The sequence below is a fragment of the Phyllostomus hastatus genome, unplaced genomic scaffold (genome assembly GCF_019186645.2).
Source record: "Phyllostomus hastatus isolate PE091 unplaced genomic scaffold, TTU_PhHast_1.1 phas_scaffold_93, whole genome shotgun sequence".
Lineage (NCBI taxonomy): Eukaryota > Metazoa > Chordata > Mammalia > Chiroptera > Phyllostomidae > Phyllostomus > Phyllostomus hastatus.
In genome coordinates, this window is record NW_025334042.1 from 21,965,330 (window position 1) to 21,988,786 (window position 23,457).

The 23,457-nt window shown below is 42.2% G+C and overlaps 1 protein-coding gene across 1 annotated transcript; it reads left to right on the forward strand.

The window, feature by feature from the left end:
- The first annotated feature begins 3,365 nt into the window (after window positions 1-3,365).
- Window positions 3,366-8,669, forward strand: BCDIN3D (BCDIN3 domain containing RNA methyltransferase). The gene is made up of 2 exons (XM_045829444.1): window positions 3,366-3,624; window positions 7,274-8,669. Exons 1-2 carry the CDS (start codon window positions 3,391-3,393, stop codon window positions 7,910-7,912), a joined length of 873 nt encoding a protein of 290 aa, XP_045685400.1. The 5' UTR covers window positions 3,366-3,390; the 3' UTR covers window positions 7,913-8,669.
- The last annotated feature ends 14,788 nt before the right edge of the window (window positions 8,670-23,457 follow it).

A 23,457-nucleotide genomic window follows, 5' to 3' on the forward strand; every position in this document is an offset into this window, starting at 1 on the left:
GTCTTTATGTTTGTGGGTTTTTTCCTTTAAAATCCCCCACTCCCACAATCGTGTAAGCGGTGGGCTCTAGAAAACTGGGCCCACTGCGGTGCAGACCACGCCCTCAGGTGCTGCTGCAGCTATTTCAAGTACTGGGACTGATTTCTCAGGCCCCAGACCCAGGAGCTGAGTACTGTCAGGTTGTCTGGACCTGTCCAGCTCTGAAAAATGGGTACAGGTTCAAAAAGTCACCAAAGTGGGTCAAACTAAAATGCTTCTTCATGGGCTCACCTCTGAGGCATTTTAGGTCCCTGGTAACACTACCAGGACCACCCCAATCTTTGCTTCTCAAGGATTCCAGGGTCAGGAGGAACCTGCTTTTTACCATGTGGGCCTGATGCTTTTTGTTTTCCTTTTGCCTTGATGAACAGTGTTTTGAGAATTCAAAAACATACCAGTGTCCCTAATCCTTAATGAAATTAAACTCTTTACTGGCAAATTTTATATATACATTGTGTTTAAACAAGCAAACAAAAACAGTGTTTACCAATAAGCAAGGTGATTCCAGTTCCTTGATAATTAGGTGTTGCAAAGTGTTTGCGTTAGCATCCTCTAGTGACAAAAAGGGGCAAGAGCAGTTCGCCCTCATCTGTCAAACACTAGGAACAGACATGGTGCTAGTGCTGCTGTTTCCCCCACCCCCACCATTTCTCCCCTTCTCTGGAAATTGTGCAGAGTACTGCAGTTTATTCAGTTCCCCTGTGACTTTTGGTCATTAATTTATGTCCTCAAACAGATCAGACAGAGATCAAAATGTGAAGTAAAAACTGGGAGGAAAAGAGTCAGGGCCTATTTTTACCCTGATAGCACTGTCTGCAGAGTTCATGCTTCAGTCCCTTAGAAGTTCAGCAAATCGCTGTCCTCGAGAATCAGAAAGCCTCTTTAAGATGGTTATTCAGGTAGGGAGAGGTCAGCGCAACTCTGCTGACCCCTGGCTGAACCTGTTGGAGATTCTGAGTCATTCTGGCTTTTGACTTGAACCTGCTACCTAGGCTGACCCCTGAGTTTCGCTCCTTACCAGCTCTGCTCTTTCCTGTCTCTGGCTCAGCCCACATTCTGCCCAGCTCTTTTCCACCATGTCTGTTTCAGTTTGGTTCCTTTCTTCCTTCCATTTTTGTTTCTGCAAACCAGATCTGGCTTTAGTCACCAAGGAAGGTAATCCCTTCCATCGTTTATTAAGTTTGCTTTAAAAAAAAAAATTCATTTCATTGTGGTAAAAACACTTAAGATCTGCCCTCTTAACATGTTTTTAAATATACAGTACAGTGTTGTTTTCCATAGGCATAATGTTGTACAGATCTCTAACCTTATTCACCTTGCATAACTGAAATTTTTGTCTATTGATTAGCAACTCTCCCTTTCCCTCTCCTCTAGCACCTGGCAACTGCCATCCTATTCTTCGATTCTGTGAGTCTGACTATTTTAAACACCTTTATATAAGTGGAATCCTACAGTATTTGTCCTTCCATGACTGACTTACTTTACTCAGGATAATATTCTCAAGGTTCATCCATGTTTTCATAAATGGCAGGATTTCCTTCTTTTTGAAATGAATAATATTCCATTATATGTGTATAACACATTTTTAAATCTGTCCATCTGTTGATAGACATTTGTTTCCACATATTGGCTAATTGTGAGTAATGTTGCAATGAACAAGGAAGTATTAATATCTCTTTGACATCCTGATTTCAATTCTTTTGGATAAATATCCAAAAATAAGATTGCTGGATCATATTGGAGTTCTATTTTTAATTTTTTGCGGAAACTCCATCCTATTTTCTATGGAGGCTGCACCATTTTACATTCCTACCAATAGCATACAACGGTTCCAATTTCTCCCCATCTCCAAAAAGACAAGCCAACACTTGTCTTTTGTTGTTTTTATAACAGCCATCCTAGCAGATGTGAGGTGATATTTCATTGTGGTTTCGATTTGCATTTCCCTGATGATTAGTGACATTGATCATCTCTACATATACCTGGCGTCCATTTGTATGTCTTCCTTTGGAGAAATGTCAAGTTTTTTGACCATTTTAAAATAATTTCATTAGTTTTATTGCTGTTGTTGTTTTGCTATTGAGTTGTAGGAGTTCCTTATATATTTAGGAAATTAATCCCTTATCAGATATATGCTTTGAAAATATGTTCTTCCATTCTGTAGGTTGTCTTTTCAATTTCTCAGTGGTTTCCTTTGCTGTACATAAGCTTTTTAGCTTGATGTAGTCCCACTTCTCTATTTTTGCTTTTCTTGTCTGTGCTTTTGTTTTCATATATATGAACTCATTGCCAAGATCAATGTCATGAAGCCTTTTTTTTTTCTAGCAGTGATAAAGTTTCAGGTCTCATGTTTAAGTTGTTAATCTATTTTGAGTTAATTTCTGTGTAAGATAAGGGTCTACTTTCATTCTTCTTCATATGAATAACCAGTTTTTCCAGCAGCATTTGTTGACACTGAGTTTGCACTCAACAAATATTTGAGCATCTTTGGCCCAAGCATTGTGGTTGGCATGGTGATTCGAGGCTGTGAATAACATAATGGTTGCACGCACACCCTCTGGAGCCAGACTGCCTGGGATCAAATTCTGGTACAACCATTTCTAACTGTGTGACCTTGGGCAAGTCACTAACTTCCTTGTGCCCCAATGTCCTTATCTGTATGAAACAGATAATATTTATGGTTCTTTCCTCACAGAGTTGGTGTGACGATTGGTTATTGCATGTTAAAGGGCTTAGAAAAGTGTCTGACACCGGGTAAGCACTCTTAAGCGCTGGCTCCTAAGGCATAGTCCTTGCCTCTCAAGAAGCTCACAGACTACACCTGCCCTGTCCACCTGTCCCACTTCGGTCATGGCGATTAACCATGGGTCTTGGGTCTTTTGGTACCTCAAGTGACACGATTCCTGGCTACCCTTTCGTGGAATCACGGGATAAACCAAATGCAGATTCCTATGTCACAGTTTCACCGTGTGAACCTGGACAAGCAACTTCTACTCTCTGGCTCTCACTTTATCCATTTGTAAAGGAAGAAAGTTGGACCAAAATTGATTTCCAAGATCCCAACAAGCTCCTCGTTCTGGATAATCCAAGTTGAAACTAAACCAGCTTGGGAAAGCCACTTAACCTCTCTGTTCTTGTTTCCTCGCGTGTAAAATGGGATAATATTACCAACCACTTCCCAGTTAGGAAAGCCACTCCTCATGGAAAGCCAGCGCCGGGTGTCAGCGTTAGCTCGACACTGGGCGCCTTCTGGTCCACTTGCCTTGACCAATCGGCGCAGGCGCACTGGCGCCGCGGCGGCGGGTTTCCAACTTCCGGTTCCGCGGCGACCCAGGGGCCAGACCGGAGCTAATGGCGGCGTCCGCAAAACAGACCACCGGAGGTGTAGAGGAGGCCGCGGTGGAAGAGAAACTGCAAGTCCTGGAACCCGGGGCCGCCCCTTTTGGAAATTTCCCTCACTATTCCCGCTTCCACTCTCCAGAGCAACGGCTCCGCCTCTTGCCTCCGGAGCTGCTTAGCCAGCTCTTCCCTCAGGGTTCCGAGACGAAGCCCATTCTTGGGCTAGACGTGGGTTGTAACTCCGGGGTGAGTGACAGGGGAAGTGTCGGAGATCGGGGAGCCCAGCTGTTGGCTGCCTTCATGTCCACTGGGGTTCTGGCCTGGGCTTGACATCACACCTTTCCCAAAATGAGCTTAAAGGTGTAGCGTTGATCGACTCCGCGCTGCTACTAGCAGCTCTCCGGGGTCCCACCACCATCTGTTAGGAATCTTGTGGCGGAATGTTTCTAGCTACTTTTCGAATTTCCGCGTCTCCGCCTCCGCCACCTGGAGGCCAAACCCGGGTGGGAAGATTCACTGTGCCTGGGCCTCTGGTGCTTGCCTCCTGCCGGAAGCACATGGGTCAGAGAAGCCCATGGCTGAGTAGAGGGGTCTTCCAGAGACCTACGTTTGGGAGCATGGGGGTGGGATAGATTTACTGGAAGAGATGAGCCAGAGGTGACCGAATCGTGCCTGGAATTAAGATTCATGTGCTCTGTGGTCAGGACACCCTGGAGTCAAGTTGATATTTATTTTAAAAGCAATGAGTTTACGGAATACAGTGTGGAGAGGGGCGAGAAGGAAAAATACGGCAGCCTAGTGGAGGAAGGCATTGCCATGCTGTCCAACCGAAAAGGTATTCTTAGACATGTGACAGTTACAGTTAAATCACGTGCAAAATAGCAAAATGTCTCTGTGACACCAAGTGCTTACTCCACCTCCAAGAGCAGCAGAGGGTGGGAGAATTTTGTTGTGTTGCTGGTCATCCGCAACCGAGATTTTGGTGAAGGGCTGAAGGCTATAGAGACACAGCTGATGGAGAGGGACATTTGGATACAAACTCAAAGCTGGAATGAGCAAATAGGTGGGTTTCTGGGTGTCCCTTGAAAACATTTCTCCACTATGATGATATAGGAAGTCAGAGGAGGGAAGCAATATAAAAGAAGGACTGGGTTTAAGGCTTGGGATTTCATGAAAGGCATTAGGAAACCATTGATTTTAAAGTTGACAGAGGTGTATATATACATGTTAGAGGCAAGGACGTAGTTGCAATTAATGAGGGCAGTGGTTCCCAAACCTGGTTGTACATTTAGGGAGCAAGTCTCTACTGGCTCTAAATCTTCCTTTTCTCTACATGGTGGCAAATGCCATTCATAACTTCTTGGCTATGTGTCCTATGTGTATATAAACATTTACATATGTATAAATACCTTCTCTCTTTTAGTTTCATAAATAGTAGTACAATATTTTGCACCCTGCTTTTCTTTTTTTCTTTTTTTGAGTTTACTGGGGTAACATAGGTTAATAAAATTATATAGAATTCGAACCCTGGCTGGTGTAGCTCAGTGGATTGAGTGCTGGCCTGCGAACCAAAGGGTTGCAGGTTCAATTCCCAGTCAGGGCATATGCCTGGGTTGCCAGCCAGGTCCCTGGTGGGGGTGTGTAAGAGGTAACCACACATTGATGTTTCTCTCCTCTTCCTCCCTCTAAAAATAAATAAATTAAATAAAAATAAAATTATATAGAATTCAGGTGTACAATTCTATGATACATCATCTGTATATTGTATTGCACCTTGCTTTTTATTTAATAATTTGAAGGTCACTCATGTCACTACATTCTTTTTCAGCAGCTTCATAATATTTTATTGTACAGATGGGTCCATAATTTATGGATGCACCACAATTTATGGGGTGCTTTGTTTAAACTTTAAAAACTCCTAGGCCCCACTGTAGACCTACTGAACCAGGATCTTGGGATGTTAAACCCTTGAGTCTGTATTTTCTTTTTTAAGCTTCCAGAGGACTCTAGGATTGGAGAATCAAGGATGGAGAGGATGAAGAGATGTGGTGGAGGAGGGACTGATATGACAAAATGACTGGTCAAACATGGGGCACACGCAAGATCAGACAGGGAGAGGGAGACTGCAAAGAAGTAAATACATGGGGAGGAAATGAAGCAGGGTAGTATAGAACCCTCCTACTCAAAGTGTGGTTGTGAACTATAGCTTCAGCATGACTTAGAAGCTTATTAGAAATCCAGAATCACAGCCCCCACTCCAGATTTGCTAAATCAGCATTTATTTTCACAAGATCCCATGCAATGAGTATGCCCATTGAAGAGTGAAAAGCCTGGTGTAGAAGAAAGAATCTAATGTAGCCTAACTCTTGCTGTATACTTACCATGTGACATGGGGCAAGTAAAGTACTAGCCTCTGGACCATAATTTTTAAAATACAGTTGTGGGTTTTTTTGTTTGTGTGTGTGTGTGGGGGGGGGGAGAACTATTCCACACACAGAAAAGTGCATAAAACATAAATCTATACCTATGAGTTATTATAAGACAGCCCCCTTTATGACTACCGTCTAGGTCAAAAATAAAACATCTTCAGTAGCCCACGAGTTCCCCATATACCTTTTTCTGTTCATTAACTCCCCTCTCCACACAGAGGTAAGAACCAGTCTGACTTTTATTGTTTCTTTATACCTCGCTATTTTTGTATTCCTAAACAATAAAGTTTAATTTTATCTTTTTTCATTTTTTTCAATTGAAAGAGAAATATTGATTTGTTGTTCCACTTATTTATACATTGGTTGATTATTGTATGTACCCTGACCAGGGGTTGAACCTGCAACCTTGGCATACTGGGACAATGCTCTAGCCAACTGAGTTACTTGGCTAGAGCTAATTTTATCCATTTTTAAATTTCATATAAATGGAAGTTTATCATGTATTTTCTTTTATGTTTTGCTCTTTTTTCAGCATTACATATATTTATGAAAGTCACTGATGTTGCTGCAATTAGCTGAATTCCTTCATTTTTAACTATTTAGTTTTCCATCTTAATGACTACATTACATTTATTTATCCATGCTACTATTATAGGACATCTGGGTTGTCTCCAGCCACATTCTCTTCACCTTCACCAAAGACATAAATATTTTCCTCACAGGATTGTTACATAGAGCAAATGGGGTAATGAATAGGAAAATGCCTTGGAAAAAATGTGTAGAACAACATAAATTTGAATTAGTAATAATGGTTATAGAAGTCAAAGTTGGAGAAAGGAGGTAGTTACTTGTTTAAGAGTCAAAAAAAGTGCTAAGATGGTGAAAATCATAGATGCAGAAACAATAAGTCTCAGAAGGAAGTGGTGAAGCATAGGACAGGTAGTAAATTAAAGCTGTAGAGCGAAGGCTGAGTGAGGACTTTTTGGAGTCCACTTTCCCAACCACAGGTCTGAGAAGCAGGTTTTTGTAAGATGGTGCTTGCTCTATTCCTCACCTTCCCGGTAAGGAACACAAGGTATGCCCCTAGAACCTTTCCTCCTCCCTGGAGCCTGAGATGCCCCCAAAACAAACAGATATTTACAAGCATATGAAGCTGAAAAAGACTGCTCTTAGTTTCTTTCCTGCATCTATTGGGTCGTGACTTTCAACCATACTACCCAGTCTGCCATCAGTCAGGAAAGCGTAGAGATAATTCATTACAGCCTGTCACCCCTGGAGGGCGCTGAGAACCTGCTTTGTGGAAAACTTTCCGGGCAACCTCTTCTGGCTGTAGTTTAGGAGCCTCTCACCCTCTAAAGCCAGGAGTAGAGGGCTGTCTCAGCAAAAGATAAGAGGGTAAGAGATAAGTTTCTCTTCTGTTCACTGGTTGAAAGCGGCAATGACAAAACTCTTTTGGATTCCTCTAGGACCTAAGTGTGGCTCTGTACAAGCACTTCCTTTCCCTACGTGATGGGGAGACCCTCTCAGACGCTTCAAGAGAATTCCGTCTCCTCTGTTGCGACATAGATCCGGTCCTGGTGGAGCGAGCTGAAAAAGAATGCCCTTTTCCTGATGCCTTGACTTTTATTACCTTGGACTTCATGAATCAAAGGAGCCGGAAAGTTCTCTTGAACTCATTCTTAAGCCAGTTTGGACGCTCAGCGTTTGACATTGGCTTCTGCATGTCGATAACCATGTGGATTCATCTGAACCATGGGGACCGTGGCCTGTGGGAGTTCCTGGCTCACCTCTCCTCCCTCTGCGCCTACCTCCTTGTGGAGCCACAGCCCTGGAAATGTTATCGGGCAGCTGCAAGGCGTCTCCGAAAGCTGGGGCTCCATGATTTTGACCACTTCCACTCCCTTGCCATCCGAGGTGATATGGCCAATCAGATTGTACAAATCTTGACCCAGGACCATGGCATGGAATTAGTATGCTGCTTTGGCAACACCAGCTGGGACCGAAGCCTTTTGCTCTTCAGGGCAAAACGAACCACAGAGACTCATTCGATCCCTGAATCACTGCTAGAAGGGAAAGAAAGGAACAGATTAAGATCCTGGAGGTAGTGAGGTGAGAGGGTGAGAAGACTAAGAAAGAAATACTGTGAGGGTTTTATCCTGAGAATTAATTTCACTCTCCTTAACTCCTTAACAGTTAGGCTGCTTCAAAATCTGGGGGAAAGCTTTTGGCAAAATGTCCAAGATGCAATTGAAAAAAGAAAATAGAATGTCTTCCTCATTATTTGGGATGATCCTGGAGGAGAATGCATGTGTCCTGGGCTATCAGGATTTAGATGGCCTGCAGGAAGTGATCCTGTTTCTGGGATAGGAGCTGCTTTTGGTGGCTATTTATAAAGACCAGGCCAGCCTTAGAATGCATCAGTTCCCTGGGCCGCTTGAGCCTGATCTGGCTGCTTCAGGATTTACTCATTATGCCTTGGGGCAAAACCTAACAATACAATCTGAAAGAGTCAATGACCTGGCTAAAGGAGAGGGTTAGTAGGGAAAACATCTTATCTTTCCAGAGCAGGCCAAGTCTCCAACTTGACCAGGCTCAGCACAGCAATTCCAGATCCTAGGAGATATGCTCTGGCTGACATTCAAAAGATCTGGTTAAATTATGGGAGGAGATAGAAGAGGTAAAGTGGGGGATAAATGATGATGGAATGAAACTTGACTTTGGGTGATGAACACAACAATACAATATATAGATGATGTATTATAGAATTGTACACCTGAAACCTGTATAATTTTTATTAACCAATGTCACCCCAATAAATTCAATAAATAAATGATTTTAATTATGAACCCCAAATCCAAGTAGTATAAATGAAATGAAGTGACACTGAATATAATACATATAATTATATATAATAAAAGTGACGAGGATGGTTGAGAATGTCCTGTGAATCTAGGGTAGATAAGAAACTTCTGCCTTTACCCACTCTGTCCAGGAAGTTTGGGCTCAAGCAAAAACCTCACCCAAGCTCAGAACAGAAAACAAGCCAGTGAGTAAGCTAACTCTGGACTTTTGGGGCAGCATCCTCTACCAAAGAATACCAGTATGGAGGTGGGGGACACACACCAGTATGGGGGTGGGGATATGTGCAAGAAGCATGCCCAGAACGCAGTCTACAATTGGGTAGCTACACAGTAAGTGCTGTGGGATGGTACTACTGATGTCTGTTAGGTTCTGATTTTTAAAACACCCACCAGTTGAATCCAAGGAGAAGTAAAAGATGGGCAAAGATCTGTTTGGTGACAAGAAGATGGAAACAAAACATAGAGTGTTTGCCATGTATAATGCACACCCACGTTTTTGGCTCAAACTTTTAGGAAAAAATCTTTTGTTTTAATTTTTTAATTCAAATAACTACAAAACACAAGAACAGATACAAGGTACAAGAAATTTGGTACAACAAAACCAATTATCATATTCCAGGGTATTATTTTGCATACAGGTATCGTTACTGCTTTCTAGACTTACACTTTTAACACATAAGCATAAATAATTAAAAACATTTATATAGATATGGAATTAGTACTACCCATGTGTAATGTACATTCTTATTTTTCCCTTAAAAGTTGGCAAAAAAAAGTTCACATTATACATGGCAAAATACAGTATCTAGCTAAGAAGGGAGATTGGGTTGATGAGCTTCAAAGTCCCTAAAATCCTATTATTTTTCTGAATTGAAGTTACAGAAGAAGGAACAGGGAACAAGAGCATCTGGGCCACCAACCTGACGTTGGGACCTATTGATGGGGAAATTAGGTAAAAGCTCCTGCTAAGAAATTTGAACTCTATGCAAGAGAGAGCAGAGGCCACTGCTGTCCCTATACAACATGAGAGTGGAACTAAAACCTTCATTTATTTATTTATTTTTAAGATTTTACTTATTTTTAGAGAGGGGAATGGAGAGAGAAAGGAGAGAAACATGACTGTGTGGTTGCCTCTCGCACACCCCCCGCTGGGGACCTGGCCAGCAACCCGAGCATGTGCACTAGTCTGGAAATTGAATAGGTGACCCTTTGGTTTGCAGGCCAGCACTCAATCCACTGAGCCACACTACCAGGGCAAACCTTCATTTAGAAAACCCAATTTTTCTACTTTGCAGGCTAATTTTGTTGGTTGATGCCATTTCCAATCTCAATTGGATTCCAGTACTATTTTGCAATCTTTTTATATTGCTGCTTCTGACCACTTTTATCCTAGTGACTCTTCCAGACTTTTACCCTCTGCCCTGCTGCAGGCTCTTCACTATATGTACCCCTGCTCAGTTAATCTAAGCAGATGGCCTAAACACTAACGAATGTCATTCTTTTTTTTTTAATAGAGAGGGGAAGGAAAGGAGAAAGGGAGAGAAACATCAATGTGTGGCTGTGTCTCACACATCCCCTACTGGGGATCTGGCCCACAACCCAGGCACGTGACCTGACTGGAAATTGAACCAGCAACCTTTTGGTATATAGGCCCACACTCAATCCACTGAGCTACACCAGCCAGAGCTGACTGTCATTCTTGTTTGCTGCATCAGGAAGTCTTTTCTTGCCCTCAGTCTTGAAATTCTTCATCTGGCCTCCTTTTCACTTCTAAACTTTCCCAGTGATTACCAAATAATCTCTGCCTAAATTCTTGATCCCAACCTCTGCTACCTCTTCCAAATTATGCTTTATGGAGGATCTCTTTGGTGCCTCCTTGGCCTCATCGACCCCTTTCTATCTACCTCCCGCCAACAGGTTCAATTCTTTCTCACCTTCAAACCCACCAATTTTTCCTGTGTCCTATCTCTTCAAGATCATGCAATCTTTCCTTCCCTATCTTTACCACCACATGTGAGCAAATCCTTTGAGACAATATACCCCCGCAGCCTCTACTCCCCCACTTCCCATTCACCAATAACCACCTAAATGCCAAATCTGTGGACTTTTTTCGGTCTTCCTTCTGTGCAGTGGCACCAGTCAACACTCTCAACCCCTCTTTGAACACTTGGTTTCTCCACCATACCTTCCTCCCTTTATTTTCTGCCTATCTCTTAGTTTCTCACTATCCCTTAAGCAATTGGTTCAATTTTTAATTTGCATAAGAGCTACCTGGTGAGTCCTGGATTCATCTTCAGAAACATAGTGATTCAGGTCAGGAATGTGACTTAGGAATCTTTTTTGTTTTGTTTTGTTTTCGCATTTTTCAACTGTGGTACAATACCTAACATAAAATTTACCATTTTAACCATTAAAAAATTTTTTTAGGTTTTATTTATTTAGTTTTAGAGAGGGGGAAGGGAGAAAGAGAGGGAGAGAAACATCAGTGTATGGTTGCCTCTCACATGGCCCCCACTGGGGACCTGGCCTGCAACCCAGGCATGTGCCCTGACTGGGAACTGAACCAGCACCCCTTTGGTTTGCAGGCCAGCACTCAATCTACTGAGCTACACCAACCAGGGCCATTTTAACCATTTTTAAATGAATGATTCTGTGTCATTAAATAAATTGACAATGAGGACTCTGTTTTTAACAAACATCCTAGATGATTCTGATGTAAGCAGACACAGACCACAACTAGGGTTCCATCCAGTCCTCTTCTACATATTTTTCCTGGGATGAGTTCCTCCACTCCCTGCCTTTAACAACTGCCTATATACTAATAATCCCCAAATATGTTGGTAGCCTACCTCCACTGCTCCAGGTGAATGTTTTTCCTGTTTTGTAGTCATATCCCCCAGATATTTCTTAGACACCTGATGAAGACACCAGCCCGCAGTGTCCGAGTCATTATGGATGAAATGAGACACTCACATGGACTACTGAGTCCAGTGGAGGAAAAGGGACAGCATGGCTTTTCTCTCAAGGGGAGCAAAAGCCAAGTCCTCCCCCATGACAGGCCTTTATTGGGTTTCTCCTCCCATTACATGATGGTCCTCATTTACTATGCACAGGTTTGCTTTAGGTGGTTACCTTTTACAGAAAACAAAGGAGCCAGTGCCACTAATCACATCACAGAAGAGGGATATTTGCAAATGAAAAGGCAAAAGTGGTTGAACTGGTTACACTTATCCTTGGAAGGTTTAGCATGGATTTTAGGAAGTTACTTTGTAGTAAATGTCTTCAATTCAGGGTGAGGGAGTTTTTTAGCAAGAGCAAGACTCAAAGTGGCCTAGGTACATTGCAGGCCTGATTCCCCACAGGAGAACCTATCCATGGGCGTGGGTCCTGTGCATCTCCGAGTGGGAGCTGGGCCCATGCCATGCAGAACGGTCTCCTACAGACACAGCAAGTTCAACATATCCCAGAAGCAAACTCATTACCCTCATTCTAAACCTGATCCTGTCTCAACAGTGGCAACCTCCCATTGGTCAAACTACAAACCTCAGTTGACTCTCCTCACTTTTACTCATTGAAAGAGTAGCAAGTTGAAATAGTGACAAGTACAACCAATTCTGTCCATAACATGTAAGTCCCGTGTTTATTCTGTCCATGTGGCTGGCACCTGTCATGGGTTTCTGTCATCTGTCCTCCAGTCCATTCTCTGTCCTGCTGCCAGTGTTCTTTCTCTCTTAAAACCTTCAGTGACCTAGAGTCTTGTCCTTTATCCAGCACCTAAACTCATGTTGTTAATACAGTAGGTACTTACTATTTAAATTAAGTAAAATGCAATAAAATTCAGCTGGCCCCAAACAGTTTGGCTCAATTGGTTGGGTTTGGTCCCATGAACCAAAAGGTTACTGGTTCAATTCTCCATCAGGGCACATGCCTGGATTGCAGTTTGGTCCCCCAGGGCATGTACAGAAGGCAACCAATCAATGTTTCTCACCCTCTCTTTCTTCTTCCCTTCCCCTCTCTCTAAAACAAAAATTAAAGTATTTAACATTCAGCTCCTCAGTCATACTAGCCACATTTCAGGTATACAGTAGCTATATGTGACTAGTGATTACTTACTGGGCAGCACAAATATAGAACATTTCCGTTGGTGCAGAAAGTTCTGTTGGATACTAATGGTCTTCAAGGACTTCATTATTGATGGTTTGGGAAGTCAAAACTGAATATAAACTCTGGAAGTCATTCATATAGAGTGATTAAGATTTAATAAGTAGTAAACTCCAAAAATACGTGGGTATGATAGGGGACCAGGTCCTAGGTCTGAGGGCTGAAAAAGGAAGAACTAAAAGAGGTCTGGTTAGAAATAAGACAAATAATAATACAGTACCATGTGCCAGGCAACTTAATTTTTAATTCTTGAAATTCTTTAATTCCTATGAGGTAGATACCATTATGCCCATATATAAGAGACATGAGAGACCTGAAACGCACAGGTTAATTGACTTTCCCAAGGCCACACACCAAGTAAGTGGCAGGGTCAGGCTTTGAACGTAGGCTACGTTGTTCCAGAGTCCAGGCCTTGCCTGCCAGGCCTTGAGATGTCACCGAAACCAAGATCAGGGAGAGGCTCTGGAGAGCCAGTGTGAAAGAGCGCGGGCTCCGGAGTTACTGCCTCCTCAAATTATGTGTTCAGACCTGGGAATAAGAGTCCCAGCCAGGCCTCTCCTAGGTCTCCCTGACGTTCTTAGAATTTCTGTTACAGAAGTGAGACTTAATCCTAGGTCAAGTACGTGAATAGTACACTCTTGCTGCCGTCTACCAGTTAAACAAGCTTGGTCCTCACGGGTGTTTTGGAAGAGTAGTTGGTAGTCACACAGAGCACACATAGACCCTTTTAAATCTCCCTCAGTCCCACCTACCCCTTCACCGTACCCTTGGTTTGCCCTGTACCCTAACTTTCCCCTGAATTCCTGAAATTCCCATCTGCCTCTACCTTTGACCCCTGGGTAGAACCTTAGAAAAGTGTGTTTCAACCTGTTCTAAGCTCGGGAGGCAGGGATTCCGAGCCCAACAGTCAGCTCCTTATCAGCCCCCTGGGATCGAGTCTGGCCTGGGAATAGCACAGTGGAAAGATCATCAAGTTTGAACTGAAATCTTCCCATAACTCATTGTATGACAACCCTGTTTGAGTCATTTAACCTCCCTGAGCCTCAGTTTACTCATCTGTACAACTGCTATAGCAAGCCCTCCTTCCTTTTCCCATGCCCAAATGAGCCAAAGGATGTGAAGGTATTTTGCAGAATACAGAGTATTAGAAACAAGGTGCTGTTAACATTTTGCAAGCCTGCCCCAGACAACAACCAGGCTAGTTAGATCTCTGTAGAAAACATGCATCTTACTATCTCGAAGACTTTGGTTTTTAGGATGAGAGAGTAATAAGGAATTCAGCTTCCACGCTGCAGAGCATTTTAAAGGAAGCAATGCTGGGAAGGAGCAAGCATTGCTAATGGAAGTGAGGCCAGTTTATGATTATCCCAGAGTGATCGCAGTAGTTACAGATCTGAATTTACCCACTTATCTGTCCATCTTAACTTAAGAACACTTTGAAACCTTGCGACCTTCCTTGCTGGGCACTCTCTCCCGCCACCCTTCACCAGGGCAGTGTGAATAAATGTATGTGGGGCTGTGGCAAGCTGAGTAATGGTCCCCCAAGATGTCCATATCCCCAATCCTGGGACATGTGAATGCTACCTTATATAGCAAAAGTAACTTTGTAGATGTTTACAAGTGTGTACATATATAGATTAAGGATCTTGGCTAAGGACTAAGGGTTTTGAGATGGGGAGATTAATCTGGATTATCATGATGGGCTCTAAATGTAACAAGTGTCCTTATAAGAGGGAGGCAAAGGGAGATTTGGCCATAGCAGATGTAATGGCAGAAACAAGAGGTTGGAATGATGTAAGGGCTACGACAAGCCAAGAAACACAAGTGGCTTCTAGAAGTTAGAAAAGTCAGGGAAATAGATTCTCCCCTAAAGGAATGCAGTTCTGCCAACACCTTGATTTGATTTGATTTTATTTTTAAAATATTTTATTTACTTGTTTTTATAGAGAGGGAAGGGAGAGGGAGAGAAAGTAAGAAAAACATCAGTCTGAGAGAGAAATATCAATCAGTTGCCTCCTGCACACTCCCGAACAAAGGACCAAACCACAACCCAGGCATGTGCCTTGACTAGGAATTGAACCTGTGACCTTTCTCTTTGTGGGATGATGGCCCAACCAACTGAGCCACACCGATCAGGGCCCAGCACCTTGATTTTAGATTTCTGACCTCCAGAACTATAAGAGCATATATTTGTGTTGTTTTAAACCACTAAGTTTGTGATGATTTGTTACAGCAGGGATAGGAAACTAATCCTATGGAGCTCTGACTACAATGAGACTAGGCTAAAAGCCAAGTGGCATCTGTCCCAAATAACTCCTTGATGGCAGAAAATGGCCCTAGTGGCCAAAGGGCCGGCAGGGGCTCCATCAACATGGTTATCTAAGGAATTATCAATCATTAAAACTTTCGGAGAGGCTTCAGCATCTGAACCTGACCAGCTGTTCCCTACTAATATTTCTATTGGCTGAGTAGATACCTGACCTGTTTGGGAGGAACTGTTGCATTTCAAGTCTGCAGCAGTTAGCATCAATCAAAGATGTGTAAACAATGCTCACAAAGATGAAGCCCCGAGCCCTGACCGGGTAGCCTGATAACACCAAGGTTTCAGGTTTCAGTCCCCAGTCAGGGCACACACAAGAGTCCACGAATGGACACATAAATGAATGAAACAACAAATCAATGTTTCCTTTCCCTCTCCCCCTCTCTCTCTCTCCCCCCCACCCTCCCTTCCTTCCTCTCTTTCTCTAAAATCAATTTTTAAAGAAGACCCTGACACACCAAGAAGGTAATGGTTACATAATGACCTATGACAGCCCTTGGAGACAGAATCTCTTTGGCTTCAAGAAAAGATCATCTTATTTATCCTCAACTCAACCTAATTTAGGAACCAATACCGAGCATAACAAAACTTCTTCAGTCGCAAGAATAGAGAATGATCCCAGATATACTTTAACATCTACAAGTTTTATTTATCTTTTTTTTTAAGATTATTTATTTATTTATTTTTAGAGAGGGAAGGGAGGGAGAAAGAGAGAGAGAAACATCAATGTGCGGTTGCTAGGGGTCATAGCCTGCAACCCAGGCATATACCCTGACTGGGAATCGAACCTGCAACAATTTGGTTCGCAGCCCACTCTCAATCCACTGAACTATGCCAGCCAGGCCTTATTTATCTTTATATATATTTATTTATTTATTTAAAATGTACTTCAACGTGCCTTCAATATAAAAACTATTCATGAGATATGTTACATTATTTTTTGAATGCCCTCTTCAAAAGTTGATGTGGAGTTTACACGGATGACCCCTCTCAGTTTGGACCAGCCGCACTTCGGATGCACACTAGCCACACAGGGCTAATGCATACCCTGTTATTGCAAACTAAGAAGTATTTTATCAGGTTCCTTCCACATACCCAGCATACTTTTAGCTGCTGAGGGAGTAGAGAAAAGTAGATTAAACAACCCTGGGCTTCCAAAGGTTAGATTTCATTCATTCAGCAAATATGCTCAAGTTGAGAAGAAAAGGAGAAGCTCATCCAAGATAGCATGTGATCATGTGAGCTTCAGAAAAGGAAAATTTTCTGTAGGCTACAATAGGCACCAAAACTCTCTGAAGGTTATGGGGTTCGAGCAGTCCCTGAAAGGAATATAGCTTATGGGATGATGGACAAGAGGGAAAAACGGCATGCCGTATGAACCTGGAGAAAGGACCCTCTTGGCAGGGTTCGCAGGAATGGGTGCTCTGCATTTGGAGAACGGACAGACCAAGGGGTCTAGAATGGAGATGTCACTCTGGGCAGACATGGGAAATACCAGTGGTCTCTGCCATTTAAGTAGGTCCTGGATGGAATATTTAAAAGTAAAAAGAAAACTACTAGAGCAAAAAGGTAATTTTCACTAGAAAAAAAAGAGAATTTTAAAAATTGGAGTACTTTCTAAGCATAACAAAGAACCCAAAACTTTAAAGTTTTAAATTTAAAAGTTAAATTTCCCACATTTTCCATAACAGAAAAGATCAATAAATTTGACTACATAAGGTGATTAAAAAAAAAAGATCCAGGAAAGTTGCAGAAAGAATGTGGGAAAATGGGTATTCTCGTATCCTGTTAGTGGGAATGTAAATTAGCATGGCCATTTTGAAAGGTAACTTATTAATATTTATCAAAATGTACTGTACATACTCAGGAAGCCCATTGCTAGGAATTCATCCTGTGGATATACTCACGTAAGCATGCAAGGATGTGTGTACAATAGTGGGTACACACACTAGTGGGTACCCATTACAGTCAGTGGGTAAAAGTGAAAAGCTGGAAACAACCTAAATCCCATCAGTAGGAAACAAAAATGTGGTACAACCATTAAAAGAAAAAGGTAGACTATGTATGCTGATATGGAAAGGTCTGCAAGGTATTTTAAGAGCAAGAAGTAAGGTTCAGAACAGTGTGGATGGTAAGATGCCACTTTTTTACCTATTAAAAGAATATACACATAGGTAATAAAGTAAATCTGAAAGTGAAAAATCAAAGAATGGCATATGTAGTCATATTGAAATAGCCAAAAGGTTAAAATGACTCATTGCTAAGTGTGGAAAATGAAGCAAATAATTGCTTCTGTATTATCTGATTTTTAACCACATGTACACAATGCTTTTTAAAAGTAAAATTTTAAATAATTTTCAAATAAAATTAAATTAAGCAGTGTCTGTCTAAAATAATTCTCATCCCCCATTATCCCACCTACCCATCTAACCTGTGTCTCACAGCATAGCCAGTTATTGAAAGAGTTTTAAACACTTCTTGTGTCCCTTCCTATATTACATATCTCTCTCAACCCTTCAGAATCTGTTTTTGCTAGTAACCAATGACATGTGGTTGAAGTCAGCAGGTACATCTCAGTCCTGATCCAGCTTGACATCAATGATGTCAGGGAACTATTTGGTCTTTTTTTTTAACCTCTTGGGCTCTAGTGATAGCATTCAGCCAGTTTTCTTCCTCCTGCTCTGGAGGCCCCGCTCTCACGTTGCTGCTCCTTGGGGGGTTCTGCTCCAGTCCCTCTTCTCTCCTCGCGTGATCTCCTGCACTCCGTGTCTTCAGTCACCACATGTGTCCTGACAACTCATAGATCTCATATTTGTCATCCAGATCTCTCTCCTGAGCTTCAGAATTACTTACCCAACTGATGCAGACACTGGCCCACAGTGTCTGAGTCATTATGGATGAAATGAGACATTCACATGGACTACCGAGTCCAGTGGAGGAAAAGGGACAGCATGGCTTTTCTCTCAAGGGGAGCCAAAGCCAAACCCTCCCCCATGACAGGCCTTTATTGGGTTTCTCTGCCCATTACAAGCCGGTCCTCATTTACTATGCACAGGTTTGCTTTAGGTGGTTACCTTTTACAGAAAACAAAGGAGCCAGTGCCACTAATCACATCACAGAAGAGGGATATTTGCAAATGAAAAGGCAAAAGTGGTTGAACTGGTTACACTCATCCTTGGAAGGTTTAGCATGGATTTTAGGAAGTTACTTTGCAGTAAATGTCCTCAATTCAGGGTGAGGGAGTTTATTAGCAAGAGCAAGACTCAAAGTGGCCTAGGTACATTGCAGGCCTGATTCCCCACGGGAGAACCTACCCATGGGCGTGGGTCCTGTGCATCTCCGAGTGGGAGCTGGGCCCATGCCATGCAGAACAGTCTCCTACACCCAGCAGCATTATACTTCAGTGCTTCCCAACCCTTTCGACATCATGTTGCACACTGAAAATGGGGTTTTCACAGCAATCAGCATAACAGAGGGCAGAGACTGCCCTCTGTCCTCTGTGCTCCCCTCTGTCGGGGGAGCACGTGCTGCCTCCGGGTGTGAGAAGACTGATGTGCAACACACCTGTAGCCTCTTCTGGAGGCATGGTGGCTGGGGCGCTCTGGCCTCGTGGACAGTCATTTCCCCTTGAGTGTCCCCCATAAATCTCAATGTCGGCATGTTTGAAAGTGAGCGTATCATCTCTCAGACCTGCTCTACCTGTGGTGGTTTTTTTGAGTTTAGCTTTTACAACCAATGAGTGCACAAGTGGGACAGCAGATTATTGTTTCTCCCTCTCTCCTTTCCTATCTCTCTAAAAGTAATCAGTAAAAAAAGAGTTTATAATCTTATTTTTATTATTTTATTGTTCAATTACAGTTGTTTTTATTTTCTCTCCACCCCTCCCTGCCAAGAGTTCATAATCTTACTCCTCGATGAAACCTTGGGTGGTTTTTATTTCAACGAGCGGCCCTATCATCTGCAAGCTACCCAGTGTTGGCTTAGCTCTCTGATTCCCTCCACTTCCAGTCCCAAGAGACCTGCTGACTCCACTACTGTTTATTTCTTTTCTTTTTCAAAAAAAGCAGCCCAGGCTGGTGTGGCTCAGTGGATTGAGTGCCGGCCTGTGAACCAAAGGGTTGCCAGTTCGATTCCCAGTCAGGGCACATGCCTGGGTTTCAGGCCAGGTCCCCAGTAGGGGGCACACAAGAGGCAACCATGCATTGATGTTTCTCTCCCTCTCTTTCTCCTTCCCTTCCCCTCTCTCTAAAAATAAATAAATAAAATATTTTTAAAAGCAATTTCTACTTATTATGCTTTAAAAGAGGAAGAGATGTCAATTCAATAATAAAAACTGTGAGGAGTATGCTAGAGGAGTCACAGAAAGTCATAGAAAAGTCTCAATGATGAGTTACAAACAGGGCATCACAAACTCAAAAAAGTCTATTTTAAGTAGGGATAGAATGAAGATATGTTTTAGCCAACTTTAATTTATAAAATAAAGTCACTTTAACATTAGAAGGTGGTTCAAATAATCCAGAAATCAGTGAAAGAATCATTCAAACTATGAGAATAATAAATGTCAAGTTTTGGGGGAAGATGCCTTTAGGAATTTTTTCCAATGTTTCATTCCAGAAGGAATTAACTTCTTCCCATCTTGATGGGGTGCCTCCAGTCTCTCTCTGGGTTTGTCTTGTAGGAGAAACTCTGGGTCTCTTCTCTAGTTTCCAGCATGTTCCTCATTCCCATCTGAGGCTTCATCATAATTGGCCTTTATGATCTGAATATTTCTATCAACATTCTGTTAAGAATGACTTAGGTATTCTTGAAGATTAAGGCTTTTTCTACAGCTCTCCTATTTCCTTTCTTTAAAAAAAAAAAGATTTTATTTATTTTTAGAGAAAGGGGAAGGGAGGGAGAAAGAAAAGGAGAGAGACATCAGTTGCCTGCTGTACAGTCCCCAACCAGGAACCAAACCCACAACCCAGGTATGTGCCCTGACTGGGAATTGACCAGAAACCTTTTGCTTTGCAGGACGACACCCAACCAACTGAGCCACACTAGTCAGGGCTATTTTCTTTCTGAGTTCTCACCAGAACCACCCTTAATGGTCTGTTCATGGCAATGTAAACCTTTTCTAGAATGAAATTCAAAACTCTTCCAGCTTCTACCTATTACCCAATTCCAAAGCCACTCCCACAATTTTAGATATTTGTTAAAGCAGCATGTTGCCTCTTAGTGCCAAATTCTGTCTTAGTCTGTTCAGCCTGCTATAACAGAATAACATGTACTGGGTGGCTTATAAATACTTCTCACAGTCCCAGAGGCTAAGTAGGCCAAGATGAAGATAACCGCATAGTCACATTCTAAGAAGTGAGAGCCCTCTTCCCGGTTCACAGCCAGCAACTTCTGGCTGTGTCCTCACATGGTTCATTTCCTGGAAGTCATCTCCTGTTCATCACTATCACGTTCCTAGTCCAGAGCACATTTCTCATTCTGTTTGGTCCCCCTGACTTCACTCCTACTCTCTCTGTTCCCCACACTGCAACCACACTGATTTTTCTAAAGTGGAATTTTGGTTATGCCACCCTCCTTCTTAAAACCATTCAGAGGCTCTCCATCACTGTTAGGATGAAGTATGGTCTTCCACTGCTTAACTTTCAATCTCTTTACTTACCATACCCCACCTGCCACCTAGTGCTTAGTGCCTGGCATATGGTAAAGACTCAGTAAGAATTTCTGATTGGTGAAAATGAAGGAAAGGGGGTTCAAGGACTTGACCAGATCCATAATATTTGTGTCAGGTGGGTTTCAAAGCACATACTGGCAATGCTGTCAGAACCCAACGAGCTTAATTGTCCCATGTCGAATTAAATGGCACTAGCAAAGATCATTTCTACTCAGTAAATGACCAAACACTAACCTATCCAAGCTCCTTTCTTTCTCTTATTGAGCAGGAAAGATATCAAGAAAACACTCAAGATCATCCCTGGCTTGTATGGCTCAGTGAATTGAGCACCAGCCAGTAAACTAAAGGGTCGCCGGTTCAATTCCCAGTCAGAGCACATGCCTGAGTTGCAGGCCAGATCCCCAGTGGGGGGTGTGCAAGAGGCAACCACACACTGATATTTCTCTCCTTCTCTTTCTCCTTCCCTTCCCCTCTCTCTAAAAATAAATAAATAAAATTTTTTAAAAAGCCAGAATCAATCCAATCCAGCAACCAATGTAACACAGTGGCCAAATGGCTACAGTACCTAACAGAAAAGAAAATGTTCCAACACTGAGTTAATGCCCACATAGATGGAAGCAGAGGACCCCAAAGTGCTGATGTGAAGGCCTCTGAGATGCCAGCCGGTCATCAGCGCTGTACGCACAGTTAGACCACACCACCAAACTGGTTTGTTTCCAATCGCTCACAGCAACCACAAACCTATGAAGCCTGTTTATTTTGTAACAGACAATTCAAGTAAAGAACAATGTATGATCAGTAGTATATAAAAGTACAAAACCAACTTTGGAACTTCTGCATAATTTTTAATAATTTAAGTGAATAATACCACTGAAGAGTGAAGGTGTTCGAAGCCTCATTGAAGACAGAAAGCGATTACGGAGCAAAGTTAGCCATCCTTCTTTCACCTCCTGTCAGTGAAGATGAAGGTCTGCGGAGCACCTGCCAACATCTGAATGCCTAAACTTACACGTGTGCAAGAGCATTTTAAATCAGGTAAGTACTAGCTCTGACAAGTACAGGTGTTCTGTGTTTATTTTTAATTTTTAAAATTGATTTGAGAGAGAGAAACATTGATTTGTTGTCCCACTTATTTATATATTCACTGGTTGATTCCTGTACGTGTCCTGACGAGGGATCTGCAACCTTGGTGTACTGGGACAATGCTCTAACCAACTGAGGAGCTACCCAGACAGGGCATGGCCATGTTTATTAAACAGTGGTAAACATCTGAATGAAAAGTAAAAAATCACTTGGATGGTCTGTTCGCTTCCCAAAATTTAGTTATTTGGAAATATCAAAAAATACTTAGAAATGCCTGGCAGACTCTCAAAATTTATCTACTCCATGCAACAGATACATGGAGTTTTGGAATGCAACAGTACATGGAGTTTTACTTGACTTTAAGCCATTTGAAGAAAGAAACACGTCTAATTTTTGTTGTAAACCAAGAACTCTCCTACAGATCCCTGTTCAATAAATGTTGGATGGTTGAATGAATAAGAATTAACTAATGCTCCAGGATTCCAAAGGTGCCACTATCTATCATCAAGAAATAAGGTGAGAGCCCTGGCTGGTGTGGCTCAGTGGATTGAGCACAGGCCCGTGAAGCAAAGGGTCGCAGGTTGGATTTCTAATCAGGGCACATGCCTGGTTGCAGACCAGGTCCCCAGGAGAGGGAGTGTGAGAGGCAACCACACATTGATGTTTCTGTCCCTCTCTTTCTCCCTCCCTTCCCCTCCCTCTAAAAATAAATAAATAAAATCTTTAAAAAAAAAAAGAAAGAAGGTGAGACATCCTGGCCGGGTAGCTCAGTTGGTTAGAGCATCGTCCTGATATGCCAACATTGCAGGTTCTCTCCCTGGAATGGGTTCTCTCCCAGGGCACATACAAGAAAAACCAGTGAATGGATAAATAAATGGAACAACAAATCAATCTCTCTCTCCCTCTCTGTAAAATCAATAAATTAAAAAAAAAAAGAAATAAGGTAAGAGAAATGAAAACATATTCACAAAAATATTTGGAAAGGAATGTTTTTACCAGCCTTATTGATAACAGACCAAAAGAGAAACACTCAAATATCTATCAGCTGAAGGATGGATAAACAGACTGTGATGTAATACAATGGACTATTACTCAGCAATAAAAAAAAAATACATTACACATGGCTGGATCTCAAAAACATTACTCAGCTAAACAACACAGATGCAAGCCATGGCCCGGTAGTACGGTTGGTTAGAATGTTGTCCTGATAGCGAAGTTTCCAGGTTCAATCCCTGGTCAGGGCAATATCAATGAATGAATCAACCATAGAATGCATAAATAAGTGGAACAACAAAATAGATGCTTCTCTCCCTCTCTCTCAAAATCAATCAGTAAAACTTTTTAAAAATATACATGTAAGAGTACATGATGTATGATTCCACTTACACAAAGCCCAAGTGCAGACAAAACTACAGTGACAGGATTCAAGAAGCTGCAGCAGCTGGTGGTGGTAGGTGCAGGGTAATCAACTGTTCCCTCAAAGGGACTTGAGGGAACTTTCTGGGGTGATGTTTCAGTATCTTATTTGGGGAGTTAGATAGGTGTATATTATTGTTG

What these genes read in the sequence shown, in the direction of transcription:
- BCDIN3D (XM_045829444.1), top strand. Translation starts at nt 3,391, where the DNA reads ATGGCGGCGTCCGCAAAACAGACCACCGGAGGTGTAGAGGAGGCCGCG. An exon ending in ACGTGGGTTGTAACTCCGGG is followed by an intron (nt 3,625 to 7,273) that starts GTGAGTGACAGG and finishes GGATTCCTCTAG; the next exon opens with GACCTAAGTGTGGCTCTGTA.